This window comes from Electrona antarctica (genome assembly GCF_951216825.1).
Source record: "Electrona antarctica genome assembly, chromosome: 6".
Taxonomy (NCBI): domain Eukaryota; kingdom Metazoa; phylum Chordata; class Actinopteri; order Myctophiformes; family Myctophidae; genus Electrona; species Electrona antarctica.
This window is the reverse complement of record NC_136811.1, coordinates 47,649,479-47,660,259: the sequence shown is the minus strand read 5'-3', so window position 1 is coordinate 47,660,259 and position 10,781 is coordinate 47,649,479. Positions and strand designations below refer to the sequence as shown.

At 45.1% G+C, this 10,781-nt stretch overlaps 1 protein-coding gene across 1 annotated transcript; it reads right to left on the bottom strand.

Moving 5' to 3' along the window:
- Positions 1–8,332: 8,332 nt before the first annotated feature.
- fzd1 (frizzled class receptor 1) lies at positions 8,333–10,123 on the bottom strand (the record flags this gene model as incomplete). Its single annotated transcript, XM_079504429.1, has 1 exon — positions 8,333–10,123. The coding sequence occupies one exon, from the start codon at positions 10,121–10,123 to the stop codon at positions 8,468–8,470; it is 1,656 nt and encodes a 551-aa protein (XP_079360555.1). The 3' UTR covers positions 8,333–8,467.
- Between the last annotated feature and the right edge of the window lie 658 nt (positions 10,124–10,781).

The following is a 10,781-nucleotide window of genomic DNA, read 5'->3' as shown; positions in this document are numbered from 1 at the left end:
AATGACTGACGTGTTTTTGTATTAGGATGTGTGTGTGTGTGTGTGTGTGTGTATATATAATTATATATATATTTATATATATGCACACACACACACACACACACACACACACACACACACACACACACACACACAGGTTACTCACTCATGCGCCCACGCACTCACGTCATTGAATGTGCTGCACAAGGGGCATGTGAGATCACTACGCTTTCGCTTCTTGCTCTATTTTTTTCTGTTTTTTTTCCTAGTTTTCTTGCACCAACAACACTCAGTGGATTATTCTACGCGTTGTACTTTCATATCATTTGCATTACAATTTAGATAAGGCTCCTACTAAAATCCCCAAGCCTGTTCCCTTATTTCTCTGCTATATAGTGTGTTTGCATGTGCGAGAGAAGTATGTTAGCGTTTGGATCATGGCGAGTGTGTTGTTCTCCCTAAGGAATTGTTGTCAATTCCCCTCGCACAAATAATAATTAAGGTTTTTTTTTTGTGATATTGTGTGTCGGTGTTACTATCAAGGACGTGGCGCTGCAGCATATAAAGCCGTCCTCCTGTGGGAGACGAGAGCAAGCTCCTAACGAGATGTCAATCACAGGAGCGCCGCGCCTGGAGGGGTGGGGGTGTTATCTAGTGCTTATCTTTGGCAGCTTCCACCCATATCTCTGCACACTTCCACTCCCACCCTCTCCCTCCCTCCCTCCCTCCCTCTCCCTCGCTCTGGCTTTCTCACTGACTCTCTTCGTTTCTAGGCAGTGGTTGAAAGTAACTGTGTACATTTACTCATTTACTTTGTTTAATGTACAATTTTGAGGTAATTTGATTTTTTGAATATACTGTATACTTCTCCCCTACATCTCAGAGGCAAATATTGTACTTTTAACTAACTTTTAAGTTACTTTCTATTATTACAAAACACATAATCATAAGCACACAATGTGTTGCGTCGTGAGCTGGTATAGATCTGCTATTTTTGAAGATGTATAATACATTTTGAAAGAAATTGTGAAATGGACCTGAATGAGTATAATAGGCTACTCTTACTTGAGGTACTTTAAGTATATTTTAGTGCCAATAGTTTTGGCAGCTCCCAAGTCCCAAGTTCTCCTAACCATATTTCTGCACACTTCCATTACTCTTTTTTTCTACAGTGTGCTGCCTCACATGAAACCACCACCTCTCCACAGAGCCAAATCCACAATTTATTAAAATTCCATTACACTGCAGTTCTCTCATGGATACTGAACTTGCAGTTAGCAAGATGGTTCTCACACTCGCGCAAACAGCTTACAGTATGTGAGATTTTATAGTACATAAAAATATTGCCACTGTGTCCAATAGAATGTGGCACTGATTAGGCCCCCTAATAAATCAGTGGTTACCAAAAAACTAATCTACAAACTCACAGCAAGTGGGGTGTGCCTTGAGATTATGTCTTGCCCATTTGGCGTGCCTTGGGTTGGACACAACATTTGAAAACCACTGCAGCCCCCCCCATCCCGAGGTCTGTTGGAGAACTAATAAAAAACATATGGTAGCAGTAGCGACATTTCTGTTATAAAATTAAACTGAAAGAGATGGAGCACACCAAGCTAGTGCTAGCTACTAGCTATTTCATCCAGTTTGGATGGACACAGCAGCAGAATCCAAGCGCACAGGCAGAACCAAAGTTTTTGCGCTTTTTGACATCCACAAATGGCTTCAAACCGTTCCATTCCCATTTAAATGCATTGGCAGAATCCGCCCTCATAGGTAGAATATAAGTGTGGTGTGACCGTGCCCTTACAAGTAGCCTACATTTTGAATTGAAGAGTTTTATTTCTACCTTGTGGTATTAATAGAGTAGTAAGTAGAACATGTGAGTACTTCTTCCAACACTGGTGGACAGCTATACTAGCCAGTTAGCTCTTAGCATTCTTCTTTACGACGTGCAGTTAGAGCACCCTGAGGAGACACAGAGTGGAGTGGAGGCCGTCTGACAAAAGCAGGCAGGTCTCCAAACGCCCACTAGCAATAAAAATTGTTAAGTGACAGTTTGACAGCGAAAGAACCACAGGTTTTCATAACACAGCCGGGTAAACATGTGACATCATTAAAAAGGTGACCCGTAGACTAACACTGCGTGTGTCCCCAGAGGGTCCTCAGCAAAAGTAGTTAACATTGCATTACAATCTTTCTAACCACGTTATCCAGTTATACGTTGGCTATACTCAAATATAGCAGATACAAGCTCACATGCAGCCACTATTCTTGAAGATGTTTTGAAAAAAGTCGGAAATGTTGTGTTGTTTTTTATGTTTTGACACGGAATAAATTGGATGTTATTTTTAGATAGCCTACATCTTTCTCTGGGGGGGGGGGGGGGGGGGGGGGATGCATGGTCCCTGCAGGCACAAAACCTTTCCAGATGGGGGGTCCGACACAAAAAGGTTTGAGAACTATGTATGGGAATTAAGTGCATGCATAGAAAATAATAAATACATATGACTAACCTTTACAATACAGGGGTTACAGTATAGATCCATTTGGATCTGCTGGCCCTTGCTGTTGGGGGGATTCCATCCAGAGCAGGGTCGTTGGGTCACAGCCAGGGTGCAGTAGGGTGACAACACAAACCTTGATGCAAAATGCTTCCTGTTGAACCTGGAACATACTGAGTGAATATAACACCGTGAAGACAGACCATCTGTTTGTCTGTAAGGCAGGGCTTCTCAAAGTGTTTTCATGGGAGGGGGGTGGGGGGGGGGGGGGACGTGCCGCAGATTACTTTGATAATATTTGGAATTTATTAACGTCACTTCAGTTTAACCACTTAGACCCTCTGTTCTTAGTACAAGGGACCCGTGTGCGTTCTTTTTCAGCATACAGTGACGCGTTGTGAGCTTGTAGATCTGCTATTTTTGGTGAATGTTCCCCCCAGAAAAGGAATGCTGGGATTTGAGAGGTTAAACTCTGAGTTTTCCTCATTGTTTTAGAATAGCCAACATATAAATGCATACATATTTTGCCGGGGACTTGGAGCCCTGGCGGTCCCCAGACCCTACATTGAGAACCACTGGTCTAGGGGTGACCAAACCAGGACCCTTAAATCTCTCAAATCAGATTTTAAAAAATTACCCGATCTACAAGCTCACAAAGCATTATGTCTTCTATTTTCATTTCTTTTGACATTTCTTTCCCCTGTCTGGTGTTTTCATGCAGGATGTGGACCTATTACTTTAGCACTTAGCACACCTTGTGACTGCACCTCTCAACAGAAAACAACATTATAAACATCTATTTTAACTGTGGTAAAAACTGGGACATTGGTAAACCAGTTTTAAGAGACATTTGTCAGGACTCAGGAGGGACACCAACATGACAGTTTTAAGACCTTTTTAACACAACAATGGCCAAATTGTCAAATAAGACATAAGAAAGAGGAAATATTGTGAAGATAGATGATCTACAAGCTTGGCTATTTTCACAATATTTATCTGTGGAAACGAGTCAAACAAAATGTAATGCCTACATTTCCAAGTGCTTGTCAGGGTGGGGGGTCCCCAGTTCATAAATATGATTATTTTTCGTGCGGCCGTGGCAAGAAAGGTTTGGAAAGTCTCGCTTTATGGAGTGCAATACAAAAACAGGTTCCTGTCGAACCTGTGTAATAATACATAGTGAGTGAACATAACACCATGAGACAGGCCATGTCCCACCATATCAACTTCGCTCTCCCCAGTCCCCAAACAAAGCCATGCAGTGTTTCACAGCACTCTTATGCATAAACGGGCCGTATCAATTTCACAGTTCAAAAGGCTACAGAGGGGGCCAAAAAGCTGCAATGTATTTACAAAAGCAAGGGGGCTAACAGCCGCGGGTGTGACCCGTACTATAAGGAGACAAGTGAACAATGACAATGGCAGCTGACCCATGTGTGACTGCAGTCAGACGAGAGGTCAACGGTCTATTTTAAGAGTGCCTGCATAGAACCAGTCTCTCTGGGGGGGTTTAGAGAGCATTCCAGCACTGCTGGATGAAGAGGTACACTTTACTTATATTTTTTAATTATTGTTTTTACTTGGACACACTTTTCAATGTCATCTTCATATCATTGGTCTTCAAATGTATGTTATAACTCGTAAGAATTAAACAATTCTGTTTGCTCACTCAGCGCCTCATTGACATCTTCATCAATGGGTATTCCAAATAGAGCCTTTATCTCTTCCTGAAATATAAGCCATTTACCAATGATGATGTCACTGGCTGGCAGGTTTGGCAACTGTCCACATAACAGCCCTCCTCCGAGACACAGAGTGAGTGGACAGAGAATTAGTTACTGTAGGACAGGAGGACCAATTATATGCAGATAGGTCGAAAATGTATACCTTTAAGTAAATGTGGCAATATCTAGTAAAAGCATTGTATTCACATGTTTACTTTACCAAAAGTACAACAGTAATGCCACCAAAATATACTTAAAGTACCAACACAATTGTTTCAAAATGTGTTCTTTTAAAATAGATCTACAAGCTCACAACGTGCCACATCGTGACCCGTTGTGAGCTTGTGGATCTGCACTTTGCGACAGGCGCAAGTATAAAATAGGACTTAAAAGTGGTAAATGCATGTTTTGTATTGAATAGAAGTATTATAAGTATAAAAAAAAGACAAGAATACTCAAGTAAAGTTGAATGTACTGTAAAACTGTAATAAAGAACTGTACTTGAGTAAATGTACTTAGTTACTTTCCACCACTGGTTTAGAATGTATTCCAACAATGCAAGAAAGACTCCCACCCACCACACATTTAGCTAAAGTGCTGCATTTGATTAGCCAACAAAATATGGAGCGAGAAAACTGCAAAGTTTGTATTTTTCAAAACAGGCCATGTATAAAAAAGGTAAAAAGAAAAACGTGACAAAAGCCACTTCTCTTTGTCTATTGGTTCCAGTTTCCTGCCCTGTGCTGGATTATTAAAAACAGCACACACATTAAAAAGAGGCCCGGGATCAGCTGTCAACACAATTCATTTTGCCACAAAACACAAGACTTATTATTTTCTTCAGAAAGCCACATGGACAGTTTGTGCAATGGTGGGATTTTTATTCTCATAAAGTAATCAGTGTGGGATATATAAGACTGCTTTTTTTCTATAAATATAAAGGTTCTTTTTTCATATATATAACAAATGCAAAGGAACAGATTTGAAAAGCCATGACGGTATTGCAACAGAGCCATCAAAACATTTTTTTGTGGAGTAGATCAACGTGAAAAAGCACCATGCAGAAAACTGGGCAAGAACAAAAGTAGCATGTGTGAGAGCACAGAGTGGAACAAAGTATAAATACTCCTGGTCAAATATTACTTCACTACAACAAGTCAAAGTTGCTCAGTCAAATGTGTACTCAAGTTAAAGTACAAATTCTAAAAGTAGCTTTTCTGTTTAATATTAAATGCAGTTCTGTATTAAAATGTACCGGTAGATATTCTCCAAATCAATTCAAAGACCTTCCAGACGTTTTCCAAAAAGAATATCAATAATAGTGAAAAAAGCAGATCTACTAAACTTGCAAGCTGGTAGATCTGCTATTTCCACTACATTTGAAAATAGGGATTAAGTGGTTAAAACTCACTAAAACCGGGAAAGCATCTGTGTCATTTTAGAGTTGGCTATTCAAAAATAGCAAATATACAAGCTCGTACATCTGCCATTTTTGAAAAATCTTGAATGTGTGATTGACTGATTTAGATGGCATTTGTGTAATCGGACTTGTTTTTTATACCTTCCTAGAAATTAAACGGGGTCAAAAGTAGGGATATTTGACTTTGAAATGTATGGAGTGAAAGCCATAAATATCCCCATGATACAAATAATCAAGTAAAGCACAGATGGGTCTACCCAAGTACAGCAGTACTCAAGTAAATATACTTTGTTACCATCCACCACTGTGTGTGTGTGTGTGTGTGTGTGTGTGTGTGTGTGTGTGTGTGTGTGTGTGGGGGGGGGGGGGGGTCCTCAATCCAGCCCTGAAGGGGAATCTGTTGGAAATTCAATAACAAGGCGTTTTCTTGCATTAGTGCACAATAGAAGACACAAGCTAGTATCTGGGTACAGGTCAGGCCTGTTCTGTCCCCAGCACCATCAGGCATATCTGATGAGGCTCAGTATTGTTTGGGATGGAGAGAGAAAAAGAGAAAGACAGAGGGAGAAAAAGACAGAGAGAGAGAGAGAGAGATAGATAAAGAGAGAGAGATAGAGATAGAGAGAGAGAGAGAGAGAGGGAGAGAGAGAGAGAGAATTGCTCACAGCCAGCCATCAGGACAATGCAATTATGCCGTAATTCAATTAGCACAGCAGTGATCATCACCATTTGAAACGATGACAAATTGCTCCGTCTACAACGTGTATCCCTTTCACAGCCATGCCCTACATAGTTCACTCTACAGGTTTGGAAAATCTGACTCACCCAACGAGAGATGGTAAAATGTCAGTCAGACGGAGAAACAAAAAAAACAAAACAAAGCTAAAACTTTCCTTTCAGTTTTTCCTTCTTTCTTTAGGAAATCTGACAAGTGTATAACACTGTAGCCAGTTGGGTAACAGATTTAGATATAAGTCCCATTTAGGCCTATAATATAGTGTGACTGGGCTTATTTATGTTTTTATGTTCTTTAGCTAAGTATAGGGTTGCAGTTAGTGTGTGAAGGAGGCTGGCTGCAGTCCATTAGGGTGCATGCTTGGTATTTCAGCTGTCTGTGCTAGTGAGCTTGTGCAGCTGATTCCTGTTTGCCCCCCAATTCTCAGCTTTGTTTTTCCTTCCACACGAGAAAATCAACAAAACATTTGGCCACCGACTGAATTAGCGGGCACTCAAGACTGTTTCTTTTTTTAAACCGGGAGGGCATTGTGAAAAATGTCAGAGTGGGTGGATTTAGAGAACTAACCAAGATACAACCTGATCAATGTGAACTCTTGCGGCTCAAAGACTATTCATTGTTGGCACGGTTTTAACACCCCCCCTCCCCCCCATCATCAATGCACAAACATCCACACAGTCAAATCAGCCTTAGTTGAAAAGGAAAACTTCGCAGATGATTTTCAACCAAAATCCTTCTGCTCTAGTGTGACATTAATAACATAGTGTGGCAACATTTCTGCAATTCAATTACAGAAATAGACTCTACAATGACGTGAAACGAGGCGTTTGACGTCATAATTTCGCGACATTAACATTTCTTAGAAAGACACAGAAGACAGAGCATATTTCAGAACTATAGTATTAATCTCCTCACACCAACCAGAGCAAAAGGATTTCGGTTGTCAAGGTTTTGCCCTCAATTTAAAGCTTGAGTTTGAATGGTTCCATGCGTACACTCTCAGAGTCAAATGAACACAAGAAGATTCTTGAGGCCGATTTATACTTTGTTGTGTGCCGGTGCTGCGTGCCGTAAATAGCAGATACACAAGCTCACAATGCGTCACATTGGTGACACGTTGTGAGCTTGTAGATCTGCCATTTTACTGAGCACGACACTGGCACACAACCGAGCATAAATGAGGCTTAACTGTATACCTCCTCCACAAAAAGTGGTCCCCTTCTTTAACCATTCCAACGTTCTAGGCATGTAGAAGCTGTGCTGCTGTACAGTAGTCGTGGACTAGACGTACTGTACAGGCCATAATAACAGAGCATGAGGAAGCACTTTCATGGGACTTTTTTTTGCCTTAGAATAGGCCCAATGTTCAACACACACACACACACACACACACACACACACACACACACACACACACACACACACACACACACACACACACACACACACACACACACACACACACACACACACACACACACACACACACACACACACACACACACACACACACACACACACACACACACACACACACACACACTCCACTGATCAAAGCCATGAACAATCTTCTCGCAGTGGTGTCCAGAAGCTAAGTGAGGTCACAAGACCTCCACATCCGTTACTTAAAATGCTCGGCTGGCTCGCTGTCGTGGCGATGGTTGCAATTCCGTTATGTCCCAAAGTATGGAGAAAAAGAAAAAAGGGTTTGTTGTAGTTTTTTTAAACAAACTTTTTTTTGTTCTTTAAATACAAATATATACTTACAAAAAAATCTCACAAAAAATGTTTATGTACATTTAAAAATGTCATATTACCAACCAAGTGTCTCTGGTAAGTCCCGAGGGGGAAAAAAAACAAACAATAAAAAGGATTATCATTCAGTCTGTCAATGAACTAAGTCTGTTGTGTTTGTTTGTATGTAGCCTACTCTATGTGTGTGTGTGTGTGTGTGTGTGTGTGTGTGTGTGTGTGTGTGTGTGTGTGTGTGTGTGTGTGTGTGTGTGTGTGTGTGTGTGTGTGTGCCCGCGCGCACGCACACACGTGCTCTCTGTGTGTGGGCCATGGTTGCAGTTTTTGTTGTTGCTGGGTTTGTTTTTGCGTGAGATCACACCGTGGTCTCGCCCTGTTTACTGTTGGCCAGTCTCGTGTAAAACCTCCTCCAGGAGTTAAGGGTCTTGCCCGACCAGATCCAGAACCCGGACGTGATGCCCACGATCAGCGTCATGAGGTACTTTATCATGAAGACGGTGAAGTCCGGGCTCATGTTGGGGTGGTTCTGCACGGGACAGGGCACGGCGTACGTCTTGCACGTCTGGCTGACCCACGTGCGCTCCCACTGCTCGCGGAACGCCTGCTCGTAGAAGTAGCAGGCGATGACGATGGTGGCCGGCACCGTGTACAGAACGCTGAAGATGCCGATGCGCACCATCAGCTTCTCCAGCTTCTCCGTCTTGGTGCCGTCGTGCTTCATGATGGTGCGGATGCGGAACAGCGACACGAAGCCTGCCAGCAGGAAGGACGTGCCGATGAAGAGGTAGACGAAGAGCGGCGCCAGCACGAAGCCGCGCAGCGCGTCCACGCTGTTGACGCCCACAAAGCACACGCCGCTCAGCACGTCGCCGTCCACCTGGCCCACCGCCAGGATGGTGATGGTCTTGATGGCAGGCACCGCCCACGCCGCCAGGTGGAAGTACTGCGAGTTGGCCTCGATGGCCTCGTGGCCCCACTTCATACCCGCCGCCAGGAACCAGGTGAGCGCCAGGATCACCCACCAGATGGAGCTGGCCATGCTGAAGAAGTACAGCATCATGAAGAGGATGGTGCAGCCTTCCTTCTTGGTACCCTGCACCACCGTCCGGATGTCGTTGTCGAAGCGGTCATTGCACACCACCTTGTCCTCCAGCAGGAACCCGGCGATGTACGCCACGGACACCATGGTGTAGCAGCCAGAGAGGAAGATGATGGGCCGCTCTGGGTAGCTGAAGCGCTTCATGTCCACCAGATACGTGAGCACCGTGAACAAGGTGGAGGCACAGCACAACACGGACCATATGCCTATCCATATCCTGGCGAATTTCAACTCCTCCTCGCTGAAGTACATCATTCCGTGGGTTTTCTTGGGCTCGCAGGGCGCGCCGCAGTCCTCCTGGCCGAGGAAGCGGTAGTTCAGATAGGGCGGCACTTTGAGCGAGGTCGGACACTTGAACTGTCCCTTTCGGTGGCAGTGCGGCGACGTGCACTGCGGCGCCTCGGTGACGTCGGGCGTCGGGTGGGTCGGGGCGCTCTTGTCCGACATGTTCTGCCCGACGCACAGGTGCTCGCCGCCGTGCACCGGGAACGACTCGCACGCCAGGCTGTCCGGCCACTGGAAGCCGAACTTGTTCATGAGCGCCTCGCAGCCCTGGCGGGCTCGCTCGCACAGCGAGCGGCACGGCGGCAGCGCCTGCTCGATCACCGTGCACACGGGCGCGTACATGGAGCACAGGAAAAACTTCAGGTCCGGCGAGCACTGCACTTTGACGAGCGGGTAGAACTGGTGCACCTCCAGGCCGGCGTCCTCCTGGTTGGTGTGGCCCAGCAGGTTGGGCATGATGGTCTCGTTGTAGGCGATGTCCGTGCACAGCGGGATGGAGATGGGCTGGCAGAAGCCGTGGTCCGGCACCGACATGCCCCGGTCGCTGCTGTACTGGCCGCTCACCGCCGCGGTCAGACACACGCAGAACAGCGCAAACACGCGAGGGAGTTTATTGTTGTAATCCATAGTAAATAGACGAGCCACGGACATGTTGGCCAGCCAGCCCAACCAACCAAACACCACACTTTGCTATTTTCTTCCCCCAAAAGAACTCTCGGCTCTCTCCCCTGCGAGGTGTTAGGTGTATTACTTCCCCGAATAGATCACTCTCTCGCTCTCGTTCTCTCCCTTTGTTGGATTTCTCACAAACGTAGCGATATACTTCCACACGGGGGGAAATCCTCAGTAATCTTGCTTTAGTTTTACCTTCTACGCGTGGAAATGAAAAATCCGCCGATTGTAATCCCGAACTTCTGGGTCGCGTATAGGTCGTAAATAATCCACAGCATACGTAGAACGCATAGGTAAACAGTGTACAGAGCAGACTCGCTCCTCATGAAGCTCTTCTCGTCTCCTTCTCCCCCAGACAGACAGACAGTGGTGTTGTGCGCTGCTCTGCTGCTGTTCAAACCTGTTTCCAGGCGCCCTGCTGTCTCTGGGAAGCCAATATACTGGCCTGGCTGTGCTTCGTCGTACGGGCGGTGCCGCGCCGGGGCGAGCACTAGCCGATCTGCAAGCCCTACAGCGCGTCGCCGACGCGTGCACGCGTGGTTCGTAGATCTGGGGTTATGTTCGCCCGCGCGGCACCGTCACGGGACGAAGGGTAAATCAGCCTCTCTCCTTC